General features: G+C 47.1%; 1 protein-coding gene across 1 annotated transcript; it reads left to right on the forward strand.

Annotated features, from left to right (window-relative positions):
- The first annotated feature begins 3,439 nt into the window (after window positions 1-3,439).
- On the forward strand, window positions 3,440-22,601 carry RCL1 (RNA terminal phosphate cyclase like 1). The gene is made up of 9 exons (XM_033173609.1): window positions 3,440-3,605; window positions 7,006-7,077; window positions 7,661-7,836; window positions 9,603-9,677; window positions 10,245-10,369; window positions 11,476-11,601; window positions 14,767-14,923; window positions 17,770-17,873; window positions 22,405-22,601. Exons 1-9 carry the CDS (start codon window positions 3,470-3,472, stop codon window positions 22,553-22,555), a joined length of 1,122 nt encoding a protein of 373 aa, XP_033029500.1. The 5' UTR covers window positions 3,440-3,469; the 3' UTR covers window positions 22,556-22,601.
- Window positions 22,602-23,747: the final 1,146 nt, after the last annotated feature.

Consider the following 23,747-nt stretch of genomic DNA (forward strand, 5'->3'; position numbering starts at 1 on the left):
TAAGGCAATTGTGCGTGTGTTCTTAAATTTGTACATTTGTGTGGGTGTGTAATTTTAAAACCACACACAATTGCTTCTTCCAGACTGTTGCAATTTGGGGGCGGAATTTGATCATGTAGCAACAGATTTGGCATGAGCAACTAAAGTTTATCTGTTGCTCTTGCATGACAAACCCATTTCCACCCCCAAAATTGGGCTTTTTGTGATAAGAAAAATGATGGGAAATTGTTTCAAGCAAATCCCACACGTTCAAGTGCAACATTGCATCACCTCCCAACAAACAAACAAATCAGAATCAATGCTCAATAAATAGTCAACAGAGTCTAACTTCCCTGCAAACTTTTTGCAGACGAAATTTTTGTGAGTGCTCAATAAACAGGTCTGGAAGTGCTATCAGAAGGAGTCCTGTGTCCTTCTGAGGTTTGGCAATCTCTCTTCTTTCTTTCTCTGCAAACTTTTAGCAGACAAGCCCTTTGGAGCAGAGCTGAGTGGATCTTTTGCTAGAGTGTGTGTTAGATGCCCATGTAATAATGATTGACAGAGGTCTTTAACCTTTAGAAACTTCCCTGCAGGCAGAAACTCTGGGCACTTCAAAGCTGTCCCTATTTTTGGGTGGGATTCAATCACTTCCCAGCAATATCAGGTCTCACAATTACAGTTGGTTGGGATGGGAAATCCCGCACAACGAATCTGCTTCCCTAAAATACCAGACTATTGGGGGTAAGGATATCGATGGGGAAATGCTCTAGAGAGAATCGGATAACACTTGTTTTGACGACACAAAGTTGTCTACCAATTAGGATGAACGCTCAAGAAACAAGTCCTCTGGAAGCACTGCTTGCCAATGAAACGATTCCCATCACTACATTTACATACTGGGAAAAGATTCACTCATAAAATTTCTGCATGCCAGATGTCAATGCGGGAGACATGAGCATGTCAGGAATAACTCACAAGGTGTCGGTGAAGTTGACTCTATTCAAAGAATCAAATCAGCTCATACCTCTGCAGGTTCTGGGAGACCAGGGTTGGGGGGGGGGGCAATGGTCACAGCAGGAGGGGGAGACTCCCTGGCTTCAACAGCCGGCCTCATCTCTACCTCTATCCCTCCTCTCCAACCTCCACTTCTCCCTCTGATTCTGGACTGCTCTCTAATGGCCAGAGTCTCTTCCTGCTCACTAAAGCCTGTTACCTCTTCAGCTTCTGAAAACTTCTCATCCTAGTCTGCTCCCTCTCCTCCCTCTGAACATCCATCACTGTCCCACCACCAATCCCCTGGCTCTGAGCCTTCTCCCCTGGGGGTTCCCCAGTTGGTGCCTATCACCACTCCTCTTCATCCAGACAGTCTAGATGGCTCTCAAAGGTATTGAAGCCCTGCTGGACCGCTTGACACCATAGGAAAGTTACATTTCTTTTGAAGAGATGTTGGGAGACTGCGTTGCTAAATGCTCAACCAGCCATTGATGTTGAACTCGACTGGCAATCTGGCATGGTGGGGAATTCTGTCTTGGAGAGAGAAGGAGCTTGCCAACGAAGCACAAGGTTGATTTTCCTTTATGTTATCTGATTAGGTCTTGAGATTTGATTCCCCTTATCCAAACACCCTAGATACTCCTTAACTAAATTCTAATACGCTTGATATAGACCTCTTGCACTTTGCATGCCTTGTCTGCTAATTTCCTTCAGCCGTATAAAATGTGCGGCAGTGAGAATAAGCAGACCTATGAGCTGAGCCTGAAGTCATTTTATTTTTGTTTTACATACGTCCACATGCCCTTCAAAGTATGTACAAGGAACATTGCCGAAATGCCATGCCCATCTAAGGCTGGGCATTTTTGGACTAGCCTGGCCTGCTTTTTGCCAGGAGAGAAGAGAGAGCAGCATCGAAAGAGAGGGAAAGTGTGTGTGTGTGTGTGTGTGTGTGTATAAAGGAAGAGGTGGCTCACAAACTGCAATAACTTATTTTATGAAGAATACCTGCAGATGGTAGTGATTTTAAGGTTATAATCTGCTTTTAAAGAGAAAACAACTGACAAAACAGCACACAGAACACAAAGCTAGACAACCACCAAAAACAACGCAAAATGTGCTTTTAAAACTATAGCTAGGTTTTCCCCAGGGACACGAAGACCAAGGGCATCTGAGTGTAGTGTCTAAATAATTCATAATTATCTGACTTTCAAATAGATTGTATAAGTGACATATTATTGCATATAGCACTCTCTTAATGCACTTTAGTTGTCTGAAATTCCATGGCCAATTTCTCATGGATTTCAATGGTTTGGAGTTGAAGATTGCAATTGATGAAGGGTAGATTCCAACACAGTGTGAGCCAACTTCCACTTGCACAACCGTGCCACTTCCTCTCCTCCTCCTCCTCCTGCCGTGCCCTCCCACCACCCTCAAACATCTGCTCCAGAAGTTTGGCGAAGGGGAGATTCCATTAAGTAAGCAGAAGTCCATTCCACTCGCATAATGCAGACAACGCTGGATTCAACACAAAACAATTTAAGCCAGCAAAGTCTCACTCAGCTGCTATAGTTCTGTGGGTCATAAAGGTAAAGGGACCCCTGACCATTAGGTCCATTCGTGTCCCGACTATGGGATTGCGGCACTCATCTCGCGTTACTGGCCAAGGGAGCCGGCGTACAGCTTCCGGGTCATGTGGCCAGCATGACTAAGCCGCTTCTGTTCGAATCCCCGCGATGGAGTGAGCTCCTGCCAACCTAGCAGTTTGAAAGCACGTCAAAGTGCAAGTAGATAAATAGGTACCCCATCAGCAGGAAGGTAAGCGGCGTTTCCGTGCGCTGCTCTGGTTCACCAGAAGCGGCTTAGTCATGCTGGCCACATGACCTGGAAGCTGTACGCTGGCTCCCTCAGCCAATAAAGCAAGATGAGTGCCACAACCCTAGAGTCGTCCACGACTGGGCCTAATGGTCAGGCGTCCCTTTACCCTTTACCTTTATTTGTACACTAGACGTCTAAAATGATAGGATTGTGGAGTTGGAAGAAGGGACCCCTAAGAGCCATCTAATCCAACCTCCTGGAAAAATGGGGGAACGATGCATTGGCCTTTTCTGCTGCGGACTCCTGTCCAGCAGAACCCTGAGATCCTTGTCACAGGCGCTGCCTATGGCATCCCTGGCTGGAGGGTCCCCGCCTAGCCATGCTTTCGCTAGCACTTCCGCCCTTTCCCTGGCACGGCGCGCCTCCTTCACTCGCCCCGCCCCGCCTCCTGCTTCCCCAGCAGCCTCTCCTCCCACTGGCCGCCCGGGCCCCGGAGCCCCGCCCCTTTCCCCTTTGACCCCGCGACGCCTCGGCGCTCTCTCTTCCTGTTCCAAACCACGTGGGCGATGCGGAGCAACCTGCGACCATAACAACCCGGCGCTCGCCGCCTGCCTGCCTCTCGAGCTCCTCCGCCGGGCGCGTCCCCTGCCTGCCGCTCGCTCTCCCCGGAGGAACCGGCGACATGGCGAGCTCCTCGGCCTCGCTCAGCTACGTCGGGTGCAACTTCTTGCGGCAGAGGCTGGTGCTCTCCACGCTCAGCGGCCGCCCGGTGAAGATCCGCAGGATCCGGGCCAAGGAGGAGAACCCCGGACTCCGAGGTGCGTCTGCCCTGGGCGTCAGCGGAGGAGAGGGGCTGCATGGGGAGGAGGAGGAGGAGGAGGAGGGCAGGCGGGTTGGGTGGAGGAGAGAGAAGGCAGCAGCAGCAGCAGCAGCAGCAAAACCTTGAGTTGGAAGGGACCCTGAGGGTCATCCAGTCCAACCCCCTGCAGCGCAGGAATTTGCAGCTGCCCCTTACGGGGGATCCAGTGCCGGATTTATGTACTGTAAAAGCTAGAGCAAGCTAGAGCTTAGGGCCCCACTCCCTTGCTCCCCCGCAAAAAAAAGTAAAGGGAAAAAAAACATGGGTGTACATTTCCGAAATATAAGATAAAAAGCAAATATAACAAAGCCTACATATAGCAACAGTGTTTTGTGTTGTGTAGGCTCCTATGGTGCAAGTAATGGGCCCCGCCTGCCAGCCTGCTCCCTAAAATATCACTGGTTTGCTCATACTGTATATTGTATTTCACTATTAATATGCTTCTTAATTGTATTTCATTTCAACAATTACTTTGATAAAAATACATATTTTATGTGCAAATGGCTCTAGATACCTATGAGGTCCATAAATTACTATATAGCATATGTTCAACACAAAAAACAGTGACAGTTTGTTGTTGACAAAGGACAGCTGGACATATAAAGGGCCCCATTATATTCAGTAGCTTAGGGCCTCATCAAACCTAAATCCGGCCATGCGGGGATCTGACCTGCACAACCTTGGCGTTTTCGGCACCGTGCTCTAGCCAACTGATCGGGTGTAAAGGGGGCAGACTCTTAGCATCATGGAATTACAGAGTTGGAAGGGACCCCGAGGGTCATTTAGTCCAACCCCCTGCAATGCAGGAATTTGCAGCTGCCCCTTATGGGGATCAGACCTGCATAATCTTAGCACTGTCGGGCAGGGCGTTTGGGTTCCCGTGGAGGAGAAGGCGGCAGCAGCAGCAGCACCAAAACATAGAGTTAGAAGGGACCCTCTTAGCATCATGGAATTGCAGAGTTGGAAGGGACCCTGAGGGTCACTTAGTCCAACCCCCTGAAATGTGGGAGCCTCAGCTAAAGCATCTATGGCAGATGGCCATCCAAACTTTATTATGTTGATGCTGTATGGTGTTTATAATATTCGGTTTGGAGCCGCCTAGAGTGGCTGGTGAATAAATACATCATCATCATCATTATTATTATTTATTATATAACCTAGGGAGCAGCTGTGCTGTTGCCCACTTTCACTTAGGCAAGAAGGGCAGCTGGTCTTGGGGTTGTAGGAGGCGGACGTGCCAGCCTGCTTGGAGGCAAGTCCAAGCATTCTTCAGTCTTTCTTGTATGCTGCTTCCTCTGTGCAGAGTTATCAGCTGCTTGGACAGCCAGATGGTCGGTGCCCGAAGTGAAATTCTGTTTACTGACACAGAATGCTTTGTCATGATCTGGGAAACACAGGTTGGCCTCGGGAGCTTCTCGGAGCAGAGATGTATGAAAGTACATCTCCAGGCATTTTAGCTCTAGAATAGGAAGAAGCTACCGGTATGCATGCCACGCATCTCCCCGTTATTCAGGGAGGACCTAAGCACAAGCCCAACAATTTGTAATCAGAAGTACGTTCTGTTGAATTCTGCGGGGTTAGGAAGGCAGCCCTCGTTTCCTCTTTTTTTTTTTTTTTGGAGCTTGTGTGGTGCACCGAGGGCAGACTGCATTGGGTAGGCATGGCTTCAGATTCTTCCTCACCCATCAAACTCAATGGTTGGCCTTTGGCTAGCTGGAATTACCTGTAAACCTGTTTGGTTTGAAGGTAAGATGAGCTGATCTCATCTATACCAGTCTGAATTATTTGGGAGGAATAGGGTAGGCGTATAAATGTAAGATCATGGAAGTCCTGCTAGATTTGACCAAAAGCTCATTTAGCCCAGTCTGTGGTCCACAAGCAGGTCATGAAGGCAGTTTTATTTATTTCCCCAAGGTTTTTATACCATTTGATTGTAATAAAACTTCAAAATAATAAAACAGCAAAAGCCTTCTCTTGCTTATTGCCCTCCAGCGGTCGGTGATAATCAGTGGTATACTGGCTTCTAAACCCAGACATTACATGCAGGCAGCACAACTAGTATCTGCTGATAGCTTTATGAATGTGTCATAGTATCATAGAATTGTAGAGTCGGAAGGGACCACAAGGGCCATCTAGCCCAACCCCCTGCAGTGCAGGAGTCTTTTTCCCAACATGGGGCTTGAACCCGTTACCCTGAAGTTACGAGTCTCATGTTCTACTGACGAAGCTATCCCAGGTCAAACCCCGCTTTAAACCCATCTTCAGTTCGTGGCCATTACTACCCACGTCTTGTAGCGGTGAGTTCCACACTCAGTGAAGAAACGCTTCCATTTATCTGCCCTGAAATGTCTTCTGTCGATCAGTGATACATTTATATTAGCGTTGCTGAAAATGGTTTTGGAAACAGCAGGCATAGAACTGGGACACGGGACCAGCTGACCCCCCACAGTCCTTTCCAATTCTATGAACTGCTAAGGGCAGGCATAGGCAAACTCGGCCCTCCAGATATTTTGGTACTACAACTCCCATCATCCCTACCTAACAGGACCAGTGGTCAGGGATGATGGGAATTGTAGTCTGAAAACATCTGGAGGGCCGAGTTTGCCTATGCCTGGTTAAGGATGTGGGGAACACCATTTTTGTATTATCAGATTTGAGGCTGCTCTCAGGGGGTTGTGTCTTTAGATTACCAGAACTGGATCCATTAGAGCCCCTCTGTATAGCTTGCTTTTTAGGTTCTCTTAAGGGTTATAGTTTTGCCATTGTTTACACACCCTCCCTCTCACCTTGAACGTAAAAAGATTTTCCTCAAATATGGACCAGGTTCAGTCTCAGTAGCCAATACGTATGTAGGGAAGCAGTGGCCCATAGAAGTTGCATGGAATTGGTTTCCCCCCTAGAGCTTGTTGTTGAGAATATTGCAGGGTTAAGAAGGAGCTATGATATACTACTGATTCCAGCATGACTTTACCTTGCTCTGTGGGAGTCTCTCAGTTCATATGTCTGAGCTTCTAATTCTGCACTGCTCCCAAAACACCGAAAAGGGGCTTGCAGATCAGGCCAGCGCATGTTTACCTGGAAAAAAGGCTCGCTCTGTGTAAATGAGGGCTGGCATTCAAGAGTTTGTGCAGGTTCACAGCCTTGTGTTCAGTCGGACAAAATCTTACGGTTCCCCAGGCTACCAAATGGGGACACATTTTGCTCTCTCCCATCTACTTTTAACGGCACGGATGGCAAACTGCTTAAAGAATTTAAATGGGGGGGAAATATATTGATTGCAGCACGTTGCATGTCGTTGGGATTTCCTTAAGGTTCTCGGAATAATGACCGAATGCTACGCATCTGTGTTTCTCCGGCAGATTTTGAAGCAAACTTTATCAGGCTGATTGACAAAATAACCAATGGCTCTAGGATCGAAATAAACCAAACAGGTATTTATGTATTTATTATCTACTTGGCACCATCGCTGTGTAATGTATGGCACTTTACAGAGTGCAAGAGAGCATAGCCCTGCTCTGGGAAGCTAACAGTCTGAAATTTAAAATGTGATACTCAAAGGGGAGGGGGAGGCAGGAAGCTGGGAAAGTTCCTGCCATTGTTTCAATGGCTGCAGTGATGGCTCACCTGCCATCTCCTTCAGCAGGTGTACGTATGTAAGAATCACTTGTATATTATGGGCATCCAGTGAGAGCCAGTGTGGTGTAGTGGTTAAGAGCGGTAGACTCGTAATCTGGGGAACCGGGTTCGCATCTCCTCTCCTCCACATGCAGCTGCTGGGTGACCTTGGGCTAGTCACACTTCTTTGAAGTCTCTCAGCCCCTCTCACCTCACAGAGTGTTTGTTGTAGGGGAGGAAGGGAAAGGAGAACGTTAGCCGCTTTGAGACTCCTTCGGGTAGTGATAAAGCGGGATATCAAATCCAAACTCTTCTTCTTCTTCAATCTCTGGCTTATGTCAATCTTGTTATGGTCATGAACAACTAATGCGGAGAACCATTTTCCGTGCTCTTTGAAAGGTACCACTTTATACTATCAGCCTGGCCTGCTCCACGGGGGTTCACTGGAACACGACTGCAGCCTCAACCGCAGCATTGGGTATTATTTGGAAAGCCTGCTGTGCTTAGCACCGTTCATGAAACACCCTCTAAGGATTGTTCTCCGCGGTGCCACCAATGATCAAGTGGATCCTTCGGTAAGTTGTGAATCGTCCCAAGTGTCAGTGGTATTTTTACGTTTCCGAGCACAGTTCAAAGTGTCGGTGCTGACCTTGAAAGCCCTAAACAGCCTCGGCCCTGTAGACCTGAAGGTGCGTCTCCATCACCACCGTTCAACCTGGACACTGAGGTCCAGCTCCGAGGGCCTTCTGGCGGTTCCCTCGCTGCGAGAAGCCAAGTTACAGGGAACCAGGCAGAGGGCCTTCTCGGTAGTGGCACCCTCCCAGTGGAACACCCTCCCTTCAGATGTCAAGGAAATGAACAACAATCTGACTTTCAGAAGACCTCTGAAGGCGGCCCTTTTTAGGGAAGTTTTTAACGTCTGGTGTTTTATTGTGTTTTTACCATTCTGCTGGGAGCCGTCCAGAGTGGCTGGGGAAACCCAGCCAGACGCACGGGGTATAAATAATAAAATTATTAGGAGCGAGGAGGTGGGAAGAGTGGAGGGTGGCTGCGACAAGAGCAAGGAGGAGCCTGGGGGAAGAGAGCTTGGTAAGTCATTGATTTGTGGCCACATAGGCCCCTTAATTTGGTGCCTGAGGATTGGGGGGGGGGGTTGTGCCCCACACCCACACTTCTGCTCTTGTTGGGTCTGTAATTGCAAATCCTTTTACTGTGTCCATGTCACTTAACACGGAGAAAGGGAAAGAGTCTGTCACTGGGAGCGCCGTAGGGACAAGAGACCATGTTCTGTGGCTGCCCATGTAGCCACAAGGAACAGGTAGACAAAAAAAAGTATCAGGGGTTACAACGACTACAATACAACAAAACCAAAACACCAAACCGGCTTGTAACTATAAAGGACAATTTTACTTACCGGTAGTTAAGCAAACTAAAGTGCAAATATAAAGGACAATTTTACTCAGTATAGCAAAATAATGTGCAACGTGCATATCGAAACCTGGAGATACTTAAAACATACACAGTCAACTAGTGGCACAACTCTACCAATAAATAAAGTGTATAATGATAGTATCTGAAGAAGAGGTATCTGAAGAAGTGTGCAGGCACACGAAAGCTCATACCAAGAACAAACTTAGTTGGTCTCTAAGGTGCTACTGGAAGGATTTTTTGATTTTATATTTTGTTTATAATGATAGTGTCATAGCACAGTAGAAACAAGCAAATCGTTTTGCAGATAGTTATCTACTGGAAGCGCAAAGTCGTGTAAGTGGGAATGGTTGCAAGAAAGGGATCTTCACAAGGCCATATGTAGAGAGGCAGGGGTCATACGAGAGTAGTGGTCGCAGACGAGCACCTTCTCACTGTCCCATGGCAAAAGTAGTACAATTGATCAGAAGTAGTACGAATTGATCAGAAGACCTGTACTCTGGATGTTAAGCAGGTTTTGCAACAGCTTCATCAGTCCATAATACTATATACTAAATACGATACGCCAAGGATGTAAGATCGTCACAGGTACAGCAAGGTGCGCTTTATTTTGTATTCTGCCCAGGTAGCCACAGCTCAAGGCTGTTCAAGGCTGTTCTAACTGAAACGGGTTAATGGAGAAACTGAAAAAGGAATTGTTGATTATGAATCTGATTTGCATCTACTCGAACCAATTTCTGGTGCTTTGTCGCTTTTGGCAAATCTAAGCACACATCCACCCCCACCACCCCACCACCCCCATTCCATTGTGAGTTAAAAACTCCTTCTCAGTATGAACTTTCAATTGGTTGGGGCACAAAGATTGTTTGCGTTGTCTTCTAGTCAAGAGGCTTTCTCACTAAATATCTTTCAGGTGGATTGCCTTAAGGCGACAGCTCTGCCGTTATTGAAAAGATTTGGAATCGACGGCGAAGAATTGGAATTGAAGGTAAGACCTTATTCCTGTATACCTGAAGGAGCGTCTGCACCCCCACCATTCAGCCCGGACACTGAGGTCCAGCGCCAAGGGCCTTCTGTCGGTTCCCTCACTGCAAGAAGCAAAGCTACAGGGAACCAGGCAGAGGGCCTTCTCGGTAGTGGCACCAGCCCTGTGGAACGCCCTCCCATCAGAGGTCAGAGATAAACAACTATCTGACATTTAGAAAATACCTGAGGGCAGCCCTGTTTAGGGAAGTTTTTAATCTGTGATATTTTAAATGTATTTTAATATTTGATGGAAGCCGCCCAGAGTGGCTGGGGAGACCCAGCCAGATGGGCGGGGTACAAATAATAAATTATTATTATTATTATCATCATCACCATCATCTTCATCACTATTTCTATGTATTCTTATTCATATCGAGTGTGCTAACCTTTCTCCCTGATTTGAATGAGCTTTCCTATACATTGTGGCAGCTGCATCACCTCGCTAGAATTTGTCTTCAAATGTTGTTGGATGAAAAAGCTGCAGCTCTTAAAAACCTTACTGCTTAAAATTCTTGTTTATTGTTTTCAGATCGTGAGGAGGGGCATGCCCCCCAAAGGAGGTGGCGAAGTGCTATTCAGTTGTCCTGTGAAGAAAGCATTGATGCCCATTCAGTACGTTGATCCTGGCAAAATTAAGCGCATCAGAGGTGTGGCGTATCCTTCTTGAAAGGTTTCCAAACTGATTTCTGTGCTTCCCTTATGCAGTAAGGGAGAGAGTTTGGGTGCAATCTGAATATCCACAGACCTGAGTATGCCCCGTTGACTCAGTGTGGTTCCCTTACAAATAGATGTGTATTAGATTGTGTTGTTAGTAAGGCATAGTGTTGTATGCACAACTGATGTACAGTGCCAGGATGCGGGTGGGGAGCCTTGGTAGACGTGGGTGGCGCTGTGGTCCAAACCAATGAGCCTCTTGGGCTTGCCGATCAGAAGGTCGGCGGTTCGAATCCCCGCGACGGGGTGAGCTCTCATTGCTCCTTCCCAGCTCCTGCCAACATAGCAATTCAAAAGCATAAATAAATAAGTGAATGAATTCCTGTGCCCCACAAATAACCCAGAGGTGCATTTTAAATACAATGACACATTCTACTCATGTAAAAACACACTGATTCCCGGACTGTCCGCAGGCCGGATTTAGAAGGCGATTGTGCTGGATCTGGCCCCCGGGCCTTAGTTTGCCTACCCATGCTTTTCACCCTTGTAAGTTAAGCAACACTTGCAAACCGCTGGCATCAAAATGCCCAAGCAAGAAATGCGTCGGAAGTCCTCTTCTTGCTATGAAGGACTTGGTCACAAATTTATTGACAGCTGCATGAATTATTATAGTTAGGAAGTGGAAGGGGCAAGCAGAATATAAAATGGAAGAATGGTTAAAAAAGGGTTGTGGGATATAGCTATTAATGTTAAATTAACATGTGCCATTAAGGTTAGATGGGGAATACGCAGGAGGAATGATTTGGGAGGAGATACGGAGGTGATATGCTTGTAGAATTTGTACTGTTAAAACGGAAAGGAATCAAACCATCGCAAGAGGTGTTGAAATTTTGGGAGGTCGGTTAGTTATAATGGAATGGTCTCGGTGGTGGGGTGTACATTTTTTTTCTTATTTATGATTATTACTTTGTCAAAAATAAATAAAAATAATGTATAAAATGTAAATATAAATAAATGAAATAGAAAGGGAAGTCCTCTTCTGTATACTGGCCTGCTTTTGCGTTAAAGTCTCTTTCTATAAGAAATTCCTTAATTTCATCAACCAGCTATTCGGTCAGAGTGTCCCCGCAGATTGCAAACCGAATTGTGGATTCTGCAAGGAGCATCCTGAATAAATTCCTACCGGATATTTACATCCACACAGACCATATGAAAGGGACAAGCTCTGGGAAGTAAGTTTTCCTAATAATAATAATATTTTATTCATACCCCCACCCATTACTCATTAATAGGCTATTTGTTTGTGGTCTGCTAATATAATGCTTGCCTCAAGGAGAAGGGGTGGACGTGGGGGCAGAAGGCAATCTATTAATAACAATTCTCTAGCATTTATACTGCTCAATTTGCAGTTTTCAAGGCCTCTCGGTAATCTTTGCAAGTTCTGCGAGATATCATTCTACCTGTACGGTAGGTGAGGAATTACCGGTAGTGAAGCTTGGGGGACAGTGGCTTGTCATAGGCTGAAGTGCTGAGTTTGTGGCTGAAATGGGATTGGAGTCATGGACCCTCCTGGCTTACACTCTTACAATGCGTGAGTTTTTCACTGAGCTACACCTGATCCACCTGACCTTCTGGGCCTTCTGATCACAACCAGCTTTTGTAAGGAAGGAAACCCCTCCTGAACTCTGCTGACCCTGCTTCCAAACTCTACAACTCTCAGGAAGAGGATTCTTACATCTCCACCCGTGCTTTAGTTTGCCATCTAATGGGCTTGGGAAGCTCTTAAGGCACAGCTTGTTCAGCTCTGTCTCCTGTTGTTGTTATTGGCCTTTATTGGCGTAAACCAGGCTTCCTCGGCCCTCCAGCAGTTGGGACTACAATTCCCATCATCCCTGACCACTGGCCCTGCTAGCTAGGGATCATGGGAGTTGTAGGCCAGAAACATCTGGAGGGCCGAGGTTGAGGAGCCTGGCGTAAGCTGTTGATGTCACATTTTTACACCTCCATCCCAAGTGCGCTTCTTATTTTAAAGAATAAACAAAATAAAAAATAAAAAGATTACTTCCAGTAGCACCTTACAGACCAACTAAGTTTGTTCATGGTATGAGCTTTCGTGTGCATGCACGCTTCTTCAGATACACTGAAATAGAAGTCACCAGACCCTTATATACAGTGAGAGAGTGGGGAGGGGTATTACTCAGAAGGGTGGTGGGAATGGGTGATCAGCTGACAGGTGTTGAAAACCTGTTGACGACTGTTAACGACTGCAATTGGACTTACAGGAAAAGGCAAGGGGTGAGATGGCTAAAGATAGCTTTGTCATGTATAATGAGATAAGAATCCAATGTCTTTGTTCAGACCAGGTTTCTCCATGGTTTTAAGTTTGGTAATTAGTTGCAATTCAGCAACTTCTCTTTCCAGTCAATTTTTGAAATTCCTTTGTAGAAAGACAGCTACTTTGAGATCTTGTATAGAATGTCCTGGGAGACCGAAGTGTTCTCCTACTGGTTTCTCTGTCTTGTGATTCCTGATATCAGATTTATGTCCATTTATCCTTTGGCGAAGGGTTTGGCCTGTTGGTCCAATATAGAGAGCTGAAGGGCACTGTTGGCATTTGATGGCATACACAATGTTATTTTAAAAACTACAATTACTTGCCCTTCAGGTTCTGTATTGCCCTGATATCAAACCAAGCAGAAAGACCATTGCTGTCTCATAGCATCCTCCCAGTGGGCTTTCCTCTCCTGGAGCAGGAGCTACGATCTAGGACCAAACTCAGTCCCACTCTGGCTTCTCTGTGCAGGTTGTACTGAACTTGATGGAACAAACAGTCTTAACCAGAGCCAGTGTGGTGTAGTGGTTAAGAGCGGCAGACTCGTTATCTGGGGAACCGGGTTCGCGTCTCCACTCCTCCACATGCAGCTGCTGGGTGGCCTTGGGCTAGTCACACTTCTCTGAAGTCTCTCAGCCCCACTCACCTCACCGAGTGTTTGTTGTGGGGGAGGAAGGGAAAGGAGAATGTTAGCCGCTTTGAGACTCCTTCGGGTAGTGAAAAGCGGGATATCAAATCCAAACTCTTCTTCTTCTTCTTCTTCTTAACTCTGTGCAATGCATTTTCTCATGTACCCACAGATGGGCATAGTAACTCAGTGGCTTAGTAAGTGTTTTGAATGCTTAAGACCCCAGGGTTTCAAGTTGAAAGGATCTGGTGGCCAGCATTAGGGAAGATCTCTTCGGAAAGCCTTGGAATGGCCACTGCTGGGCTCAGTTAGACAGGCCTGGTGCAAAACAGTCAAGGGGTCAAGGAGAACGACCAGGCCCAATTGGGTGCTGATGGGAGTAAATGCCGCTGACAAAAAAACTAAGATCATGGCCACTGGTCCCATCACCTCCTGGCAAATAGAAGGGGAAGAAGTGGAGGCAGTGAGAGATTTTACTTTCTTGGGTTCCATGATCACTGCAGATGGTGACGGCAGTCACAAAATTAGAAGACGCCTGCTTCTTGGGAGAAAAGCAATGACAAACCTAGACAGCATCTTAAAAAGCAGAGACATCACCTTGCCGACAAAGGTCCGTATAGTTAAAGCTATGGATTTCCCAGTAGTGGTGTATGGAAGTGAGAGCTGGACCATAAAGAAGGCTGATCGCCGAAGAATTGATGCTTTTGAATTATGGTGCTGGAGGAGGCTCTTGAGAGTCCCATGGACTGCAAGAAGATCAAACCTATCCATTCTGAAGGAAATCAGGCCTGAGTGCTCACTGGAAGGACAGATCCTGAAGCTGAGGCTCCAATACTTTGGCCACCTCATGAGAAGAGAAGACTCCCTGGAAAAGACCCTGATGGTGGGAAAGATGGAGGGCACAAGGAGAAGGGGACGACAGAGGATGAGATGGTTGGACAGTGTTCTCGAAGCTATGAACATGAGTCTGACCAAACTGTGGGAGGCAGTGGAAGACAGGAGTGCCTGGCGTGCTCTGGTCCATGGGGTCACGAAAAGTCAGACACGACTAAAAAACAATTTTATACAAGAACATTAACTTTTTACATGTACAGTCATACCTCGGGTTACGGCCGCTTCAGGTTGCACGATTTCGGGTTGCGCACCACGCCAAACCCGAAAGTACCTGAATGGGTTACTTCTGGGTTTCGGCGCATGCGTAGAAACACTAAATTGCGCTTTGCACATGCGCAGAAGCGCCCAATTGTGCCGTGCGCAGACGCGGCGCTGTAGGTTGCGAACATGCCTCCCGCATGGATCACGTTCGCAACCCGAGCGTCGACTGTAAGTTTAGGCTTTGTTTTTTTAAGCAACAAGCAAGGACCTTCATCAAAGAATTTTAAAATGAAACAATGCCTTTCATTCCACCCCTGTCTCCTGTGTGCTTTCTTCTTTCAGGTCTCCGGGTTTCGGCCTCACTCTGGTTGCAGAGACGACAAACGGTACTTTCCTCAGTGCTGAGTTGGCCTCCAGCCCCCAGGGACAGGGCGTGGCTGTGCTCCCGGAAGACCTGGCCATAAACTGTGCCAAGTTGCTACTCGAAGAGATTCACAGAGTAAGTATCCCTTTTGTTTTCACCCCCTAAAGAATTGTGGCAGTGCCTCATTCCTTCATTTTACATCTTTGCATCTCTTTCTTGCCACGCTGCCCAGGTTGTATTCCTTCTCTGGGTGACAAAAGAAATCCTGCGCTGTGTGTAATGTATTTCTACTTAATACAGCAAATGTTCTTGGTCAGAAATAGGATTCGTCTTTAAGTGGCAATTAGAGCCCTTCTCTGGTTTCGAAAGACTTTGCCCCTTTGATTAGAAAGGTTGTAGGCCGCGGAATCATTTTGTTCTAGCTGCTGATGCACCCTGCACTAAATGGTTTCCTGATCCGTTAGTGGTCAGCCTGAGTAATTGGGTATGCCAGTGACTATTTTACTTCCTGATGAGAGCCAGAGAAAGAGATGGGCCTTATTCATGGTTGCCTAATGGGATGTAAGGCTCAGGATGGAGTTCGAAAGCCAGGGTCATGTTTCTTTCTATGCTCTTCCTGAGTGCATCTGCGGTCAAGAAAATGCATGCCATGGATTGGGCTGCCGGGTTGGTCTTGCAGAAATAAATCTCTCTATCTCAGCGTATGATGGAGCTTGTTCCACTTGAACCACCTGTCTTTGTTAACTCAGGCTGCCGGGTGCCTGTACCCCCTTAGGTAAAGGTAAAGGGACCCCTGATGACTGGGGTTGCGGCCCTCATCTCACTTTACTAGCCGAGGGAGCCGGCGTACAGCTTCTGGGTCATGTGGCCAGCATGACTAAGCCACTTCTGAAGAACCAGAGCAGCGCACGGAAACGCCGTTTACCTTCCTGCCAGAGTGGTACCTATTTATCTACTTGCACTTTGACGTGCTTTCGAACTGCTAGGTTGACAGGAGCAGGGACCGAGCAACGGGAGCTCACCCCGTTGCGGGGATTCAAACCACTGACCTTCAGATATACCAGAAAGATATGGAGGTCTCATACATCCCAGGTAATGTGGTTGCTGACCTTGAGCCAGACATCCTGGAGAGTGAAGTCAAATGGGCCTTAGAAACCCTTGCTAACAACAAGGCCAGTGGAAGTGATGATATTCCAGCTGAACTATTTAAAATTTTAAAAGATGATGCTGTTAAGGTGCTACACTCAATATGCCAGCAAGTTTGGAAAATTCAGCAGTGGCCAGAGGATTGGAGAAGATCAGTCTACATCCCAATCCCAAAGAAGGGCAGTGCCAAAGAATGCTCCAACTACCGCACAATTGCACTCATTTCACACGCTAGCAAGGTTATGCTCAAAATTCTACAAGGCAGGCTTAAGCAGTATGTGGACCGAGAACTCCCAGAAGTACAAGCTGGATTTCGAAGGGGCAGAGGAACCAGAGACCAAATTGCAAACATGCGCTGGATTATGGAGAAAGCTAGAGAGTTCCAGAAAAACATCTACTTCTGCTTCATTGACTACGCAAAAGCATTTGACTGTGTCGACCACAGCAAACTATGGCAAGTTCTTAAAGAAATGGGAGTGCCGGATCACCTCATTTGTCTCCTGAGAAATCTCTATGTGGGACAAGAAGCTACAGTTAGAACTGGATATGGAACAACTGATTGGTTCAAAATTGGGAAAGGAGTACGACAAGGCTGTATATTGTCTCCCTGCTTATTTAACTTATATGCAGAATTCATCATGCGAAAGGCTGGACTGGATGAATCCCCAACCGAAATTAAGATTGCCGGAAAAAATATCAACAACCTCAGATATGCTGATGATACTACCTTGATGGCAGAAAGTGAGGAGGAATTAAAGAACCTTTTAATGAGGGTGAAAGAGGAGAGCGCAAAATATGGTCTGAAGCTCAACATCAAAAAAACTAAGATCATGGCCACTGGTCCCATCACATCCTGGCAAATAGAAGGGGAAGAAATGGAGGCAGTGAGAGATTTCACTTTCTTGGGTTCCATGATCACTGCAGATGGTGACAGCAGTCACGAAATTAGAAGACGCCTGCTTCTTGGGAGAAAAGCAATGACAAACCTAGATAGCATCTTAAAAAGCAAAGACATCACCTTGCCGACAAAGGTCCGTATAGTTAAAGCTATGGTTTTCCCAGTAGTAATGTACGGAAGTGAGAGCTGGACCATAAAGAAGGCCGATCGCCGAAGAATTGATGCTTTTGAATCATGGTGCTGGAGGAGACTCTTGAGAGTCCCATGGACTGCAAGAAGATCAAACATATCCATTCTCAAAGAAATCAGCCCTGAGTGCTCACTAGAAGGACAGATCCTGAAGTTGAGGCTCCAGTACTTTGGCCACCTCATGAGAAGAGAAGACTCCCTAGAAAAGACCCTGATGTTGGGAAAGATGGAGGGCACAAGGAGAAGGGGACGACAGAGGATGAGATGGTTGGACAGTGTTCTCGAAGCTACTAACATGAGTTTGGCCAAACTGCGAGAGGCAGTGAAGGATAGGCGTGCCTGGCGTGCTCTGGTCCATGGGGTCACGAAGAGTCGGACACGACTGAACGACTGAACAACAACAGGCTCATTGGTTTAGACCACAGCGCCACCCGCATCCCGCCTGTACCCGCTTACCGGAGGGTAAATCTGTTAGAATGTGGTGGGGCTTACTTCTGAGTAGGCATGCGTGGGATTGGGCAGGTGACTCCTTCAGCCCTACAAATTCCTCTGCTTTTGCACACAAATTGGTCCCAAAACTGATTTCAAGCACCTTTTTTTGCCGTTGGGTTCGTTGAACGCGTGTTATCTTTCTGACCCTTGAAATGCAGTTTGTCGCTCTTCTGTGGTTTTACCTCCCTCTTCCCCTTTTCGCCCATATTTTCCGGTTAAGTGCAAAGCTTAATTATTAAATGGTTTGCGTTTGCAGGGAGGCTGTGTGGATTCAACAAACCAAAGCCTCATTCTGCTCCTCATGACCCTCGGGCAGCAGGACGTCTCCAAAGTCCTGCTGGGACCTCTGTCCCCATACACGTAAGTCCTTTCTCTTTCCCCCACCCCCTGAGGATGAATTACCCATCTCTGTTCAATTTGCTAATTGCACAGAATAACAGACTTTGTTACTGCTGTGAATGTTTTAATTTGTAGCTGCAAAAGGAACTTCTTCAAAGCCCTCAGTGCAATATATTAGGTAAAAAGATAAAAAATAAAGGACCCCTGGACGGTTGAGCCTATGGGGTTGTGGCGCTCATCTCATTTTCAGGCTGAGGGAGCTGGCGTTTGTCCACAGACAGCTTTCTGGGTCATGTGGTCAGCAGGACTAAACCACTTCTGGCACAATTGGACACTGTGATGGATACCAGAGCTCACGGAAACACCATTTACATTCCCACCGTAGCAGTACCTATTTATCTACAGTGGTACCTCAGGTTAAGAACTTAATTCGTTCTGGAGGTCCGTTCTTAACCTGAAATTCAGCATAGCTGTCAACTTTTCCCTTTTTTAAAGGTAAATCCCCTTATTCTGAAGAGGATTCCTCGCAAGAAAAGGGAAAAGTTGACAGCTATGACCTGAAACTGTTCTTAACCTGAGGTACACTGGCGTGCTTTCGAACTGCTAAATTGGCAGGAGCTGGGACAGAGCAATGGGAGCTCACTCCATCACAGGGATTCGAACCGCCGACCTTCTGATCGGCAAGCCCAAGCAGAGGCCCGGGCCAGGTATATAATATGGCCCTTTTTTTCACAAAAGTTATGCTGACAAATAATTTTATTTCAAGGCTTGAACCGTATCTGCATATAAAGACAAAATGGAAAATATAGATATACAATAGTGCTTTTTAAAAATACACAGGGAAAGGGATTATTTTAAGTTTTTACATTTAAATAATGTTGAGCGATTGTGAATATGCTGACTGAGGCCCCCTTTGGAATCGGAGGCCCGGTCCAAGTGGCCCATATGAACCCCCCTCTGTTTCGGCCTGCATGTATATATGTATGTACACACACAGACAGTGGACCCTCAGGTTAAGTTACCTTCAGGTAATGTAACTTTCAGGTTGCGAACGTGGCGAACCCGGAAGTATATACTCCGGGGTTTCGCCGCACACACATGCGCAGAAGCAGCACCTCACGAAATTTTCGGGGTGCGCACGGGCCCCCCAGAACGAACTAAATTCGTATCCGGAGGGTCCACTGTGTGTGTGTGTGTGTGTGTGTGATCACCACATTCCTTATCCCATTCCCGAGTCAAGTGAGAAAGCACCTTTTCACCCAGCTAACCTGCGGAAAGAAGAGACGCTACAAAGTTATGCAAAGATAAAAAGAGAAGGGAACTTGCTCTCCTTCTCCTGTTGCATTTAGTCCAGCACCAACAACACAGCATGGATTAATTCTGGTTGCCGATATTTGGGGGCCTAAGAGGCCGTTTACAGTGGCCAAGGCTGAAGGGGTTTCTTCACCAAAACCATACTGGCAAGGGTAAAAGTATTACTGCTAATTAGATTTCTTACCCGCACGTCACCAGGAGGTCCCAGGACAGGTTACAAGTGGCCCATATGACACCCCTCCCTCTGTTTGGGCCTGCCCAAGAGGCTCAGTGGTTTAGACCACAGTGCCACCCGTGTCCCTTTACTAGGGGTCCTTTTACCTTTACCTTTGCAGCACATTACCTGTTGTCTGATTTTAGGAAAGCCAGCAGATGACTTGCTCATCAATCCTCCACATTTCCAGAGCTCTGAAACATGCTGTGGCAAGTAATGGACACACAAGCTGGGTGCTTGTTTTCTGGGGTAACCATGGTGGTGGTGATTTCATTATATATATGCCGCTCATCTGACTGGGTTACCCCAGCCACTCTGGGTGGCTTCCCACAATTTATAAAAACCACAGTAAAACGCCAAACATTAAAAACTTTCCTATACAGGGCTGCCCTCAGATGTCTCCCAAAAGTCAGATAGTTGTTTCTTTCCTTGACATCTGATGGGAGGGCGTTCCACAGGGTTGGCACCACTACCAAGAAGGCCCTCTGCCTGCTTCCCTGTAACCTCACTTCTTGCAATGAGGGAACCTCCAGAAAGCCATCGGAGCTGGATTTCAGTGTCCAGGCTGGACAATGGGGGTGGAGACGCTCCTTCAGGTATACAGGGCTGAGACCCTTTATACTGTGGGGATAGCCAGGCCTACCGGGCACCAGCTATGGGGCAGCCTGCGGATGGGACGGCCGGTAATTCTGGAGCGCCGTGAAGAAAGGGATCCGCTGGCTGCAATCTGAGGGTTGAATCTGTGAGTTCGTGATGAATCTGCCTCGTGGATGTCTGCAGGCATCTGTCTGGTCCAAAAAAGGTTCCGGAGAGGAAAACTAATCTAAAAGGTGGCCAAAACCAAACGGCCAAATGAAAGACTTTAAAATAAAATGAAATAAAACAACGGAGACTGCAGTCTGGTGAAGAAGCCTACTGCTACCCTGCGTGGTTGGTTTCGCTTTCTCTTTGCAACTGGGCTTGCCACGCAACGATGTTCTCGCGCTTACTCCTCGGCTTTCTCCGCACCACAAACAGGGAGCGGCAGCTATTTATTAAGGGAATAACCAACGTCTTAATCAATACAACAACCAATTACAGTTCTGTTGCTGCCCTAAATTAGGCGGGAAGAAGATTAACTGACCGTTGCTTAATTCAAAGTTGGAGCCTCTTTTCCCCCCGTGGAGGGATTCCAGCAGTGAGTCGACTGCTGGATCCTATTGCTACCTTTCCTTCCAAGGCGGAAGGACACAGTAAAAACAAGTACAAACAACCACAAATAAACATAAATAACCACAGGTGCAAATGCACCTGCAAAGCATATTCCCACATTATACCAATAGCTGTGGCATAGAAGGGCTAATATTTTGGACCATTTAATCATCTTCTCTGACTTGATTTGCGAAGATTGAAAAGAAACTTCCAGGCACCCCCTTTTGTGTTTGGGAGGAGGAATGTGTTTGTTTCAGCATTTGGCATAAAGCTGTCTGTGCAAAGGGAAAGACCCGTTTTTATATTGGTGGAAGGAGATGTCAATACTGGGAAATGCAGCTCATCCTTTCTTTGCAATTGACCATTTCCTGCAGAAATGTTTTCTTCCTATTGCACCTTCCGCATCCATTTGGGAATGCTATTGGAACAACTAGACTGTGAACTGTCCTTTTTCGGTTATCATGGTACCGGTGCTGTATGCGTGAAAGGTACAGTACTGTGATAACTGAAGAATGATGGTGCCATCGCAATGACATGGCTGCTGTGCTGGGAAACTACTGCTGGACCTTGGCCTCTGACCGTGGAAGCCAAAGGGGAGATCTGGTGATTGGGGGACGGGGGACAGACAGAGCCTGTTAACTGATGGGTGGTAATCCAGAAGCTCTCAGACATAACACTTGGGAGCGGTACGCAATCAGCCATGGATGCCTTAGGTAGCAAAGATGACCAAGTGATCTTTCCTGTATTGGCAATGAGCCTATATATGGAGCAGAAGTGGAGCAGGGATCACCCAACGGGAGTAACCGAGATGCAAATTGTCATGAGCCGGTGTTGGTCAGCAATAAAAAGAAACCCACCATTGGGTTTGATTTAAATCAAATCAATTTAAATTACTAGTCAGTAAGACTTGATCCCAGTAGTGATGTATGGAAGTGAGAGCTGGACCATAAAGAAGGCTGACCGCCGAAGAATTGATGCTTTTGAATTCTGGTTCTGGAGGAGACTCTTGAGAGTCCCATGGACTGCAAGAAGATCAAACCTATCCATTCTCAAGGAAATCGGCCCTGAGTGCTCACTAGAAGGACAGATCCTGAAGTTGAGGCTCCAGTACTTTAGCTACCTCATGAGAAGAGAAGACTCCCTGGAAAAGACCCTGATGCTGGGAAAGATGGAGGGCACAAGGAGAAGGGGACGACAGAGGATGAGATGGTTGGACAGTGTTCTCGAAGCTACTAACATGAGTTTGGCCAAACTGCAGGAGGCAGTGAAGGATAGGCGTGCCTGGTGTGCTCTGGTCCATGGGGTCACGAAAAGTCGGACACGACTAAACGACTAAACAATAACAAGTCTCAATTTAAATCATTTTTTTTTAAAGAAAGACTCATTCTTGCAGGTATAATGTTAATATTTACAACCAGATGAAGATTTCATTTCTGGAATAATAAATTTTCAAAGTAGTTTTTATAGTTATATAAGAAATTTCTGATTTGGTTATACTATTAGAAATACATAGACGATGATTGTGAAATTATTGTGAGGTTTAATAACTTAGCTGTTTATATTAGGACAACTTATGATATAAGTTTGTCAGCTCCAGCCATCTGTTGCCATAACTAAATCTAATGTTAATTGCGATGTGTACTTTTCTGTGTGTTCTGGACTTCCAATTTGCTCAATATATAGAATCTTGGAAAAGAAACAAATTTTATAAATCGTGTGTATTCCCCCCCCCTCGTTATGAATTTCAGGTGTATCTGTTGGCATCCAGATCTTGCCCACGTTAACTGTTGCGTAGGTTAAGACGTTCACGTTTGCCTTTTCTTCCTTTCTTAGAATTGAGTTTCTGCGACATCTGAGAAGTTACTTCCAGGTTATGTTTAAAATCGAAACCAAACCGTCCGGCGAAGAACGCAAAGGTGGAGACAAGGTCTTAATGACATGTGTGGGCATCGGGTTTTCCAATCTTAGCAAGACGATAAAATGATGTGCCTGTGGATTTTTGTATTATTAAACTAATTCCCTTTTTGTAACACAGACGTTATCGGCTATGTTTGCAGAATCAAATTAAATATGGGAAAAGGCCATGGCTCAGTGCTAGAGAGACGTTTGGGAGGGGCATCGCTAGGGGGGTGGTATGCCCCGGGTGCCAGGGGAGGGGGGGTGACAAGCGGCGGCCCCTCCTACCACTCCCCAAGGGGAGCCCTGCCGCCTGGCACCCTGTCTGCAGCGCTGCTGCTCCCGGGGTGACAGAGCAAGCGGCGGCACGTGGGGGTGACAAGCGGCAGCCCCTCCCGCCACTCCCACGCGCCGCTGCTCCCTCTGTCACCCCGGGAGCAGCATCGCACGGCCCGACAACGGAATGCGCCTGCGCAACTTCCGCGGTCCCCTTTTGAGCCGCAGAGTGAAAAGGCGACTCGTGGGGCTGCTGTGTGCGATTGGCGGGGAGCAGCCGATCACGCTTGGCAGCCCCACGAGCCGTCTTTTCGCTCTGCGGCTCAAAAGGGGGCTGCGGAAGCAGCAGACATTTCGCACAGGCGCACTCCGTCGTGACGTCACAATGTGATGTCACGACGCCCCGCCCCCCAGGGCATTTCCTTTCGCTGACCCGGGTAGCGCGGAGCCTTCCTCTGCCACTGCTTGGGGTGCAGAAGGTGCAAGGTTCAATCCCCGGCATCTTCGGGCGAGTCTGGAAGAAACCCCGTCTGAATTCCCGGAGAGCTGCTGCCGGCCAGTGTAGACAGTATTGAGCTAAATGGGCCGACGAGGTGACTGCATACGATGCAATTTCCCATGTTCCATTCTCCTTTTGTAGGAGGGGGGAAACAAGAAGGAAGCCACGGTTAACAACACTTCCTGTTGCTTTTGAACCAGGAAACATTCATGGCTTCCACAAAAGTCACAACGGGAAGCCGGCTTCTGACGTAGGCTTCCAGTCAGAGGAGTACCTAAAGGTTGGTGGAACCAGCCCCTGCTGGGGACGCCGGTCTGGAGGGTCAGGCGTGCAAAAATCACATATCAAACTATGAATTGTACAATGTATATATGTGGCGCCGCAGTGCCACCATCACGGTCGGAACCAGCACAGGAGAAGCTTCCTTTCCTTCTCACATCGCGGCACAAAGGCATGTGGTCAAATGATCTTTTTCCCCAGGGGGGCATTGATACAGCTCCTTGGC

The sequence above is a fragment of the Lacerta agilis genome, chromosome 16, assembly GCF_009819535.1.
Source record: "Lacerta agilis isolate rLacAgi1 chromosome 16, rLacAgi1.pri, whole genome shotgun sequence".
NCBI lineage: Eukaryota > Metazoa > Chordata > Lepidosauria > Squamata > Lacertidae > Lacerta > Lacerta agilis.

Bases quoted from the DNA above. Each gene is read 5' to 3' on its own strand.
- RCL1 (XM_033173609.1), top strand. From the start codon at position 3,470: ATGGCGAGCTCCTCGGCCTCGCTCAGCTACGTCGGGTGCAACTTCTTG. The intron at 11,602-14,766 runs GTAAGTTTTCCT...TTCTTCTTTCAG, and splicing joins AAAGGGACAAGCTCTGGGAA to GTCTCCGGGTTTCGGCCTCA. The intron at 14,924-17,769 runs GTAAGTATCCCT...TTGCGTTTGCAG, and splicing joins TACTCGAAGAGATTCACAGA to GGAGGCTGTGTGGATTCAAC.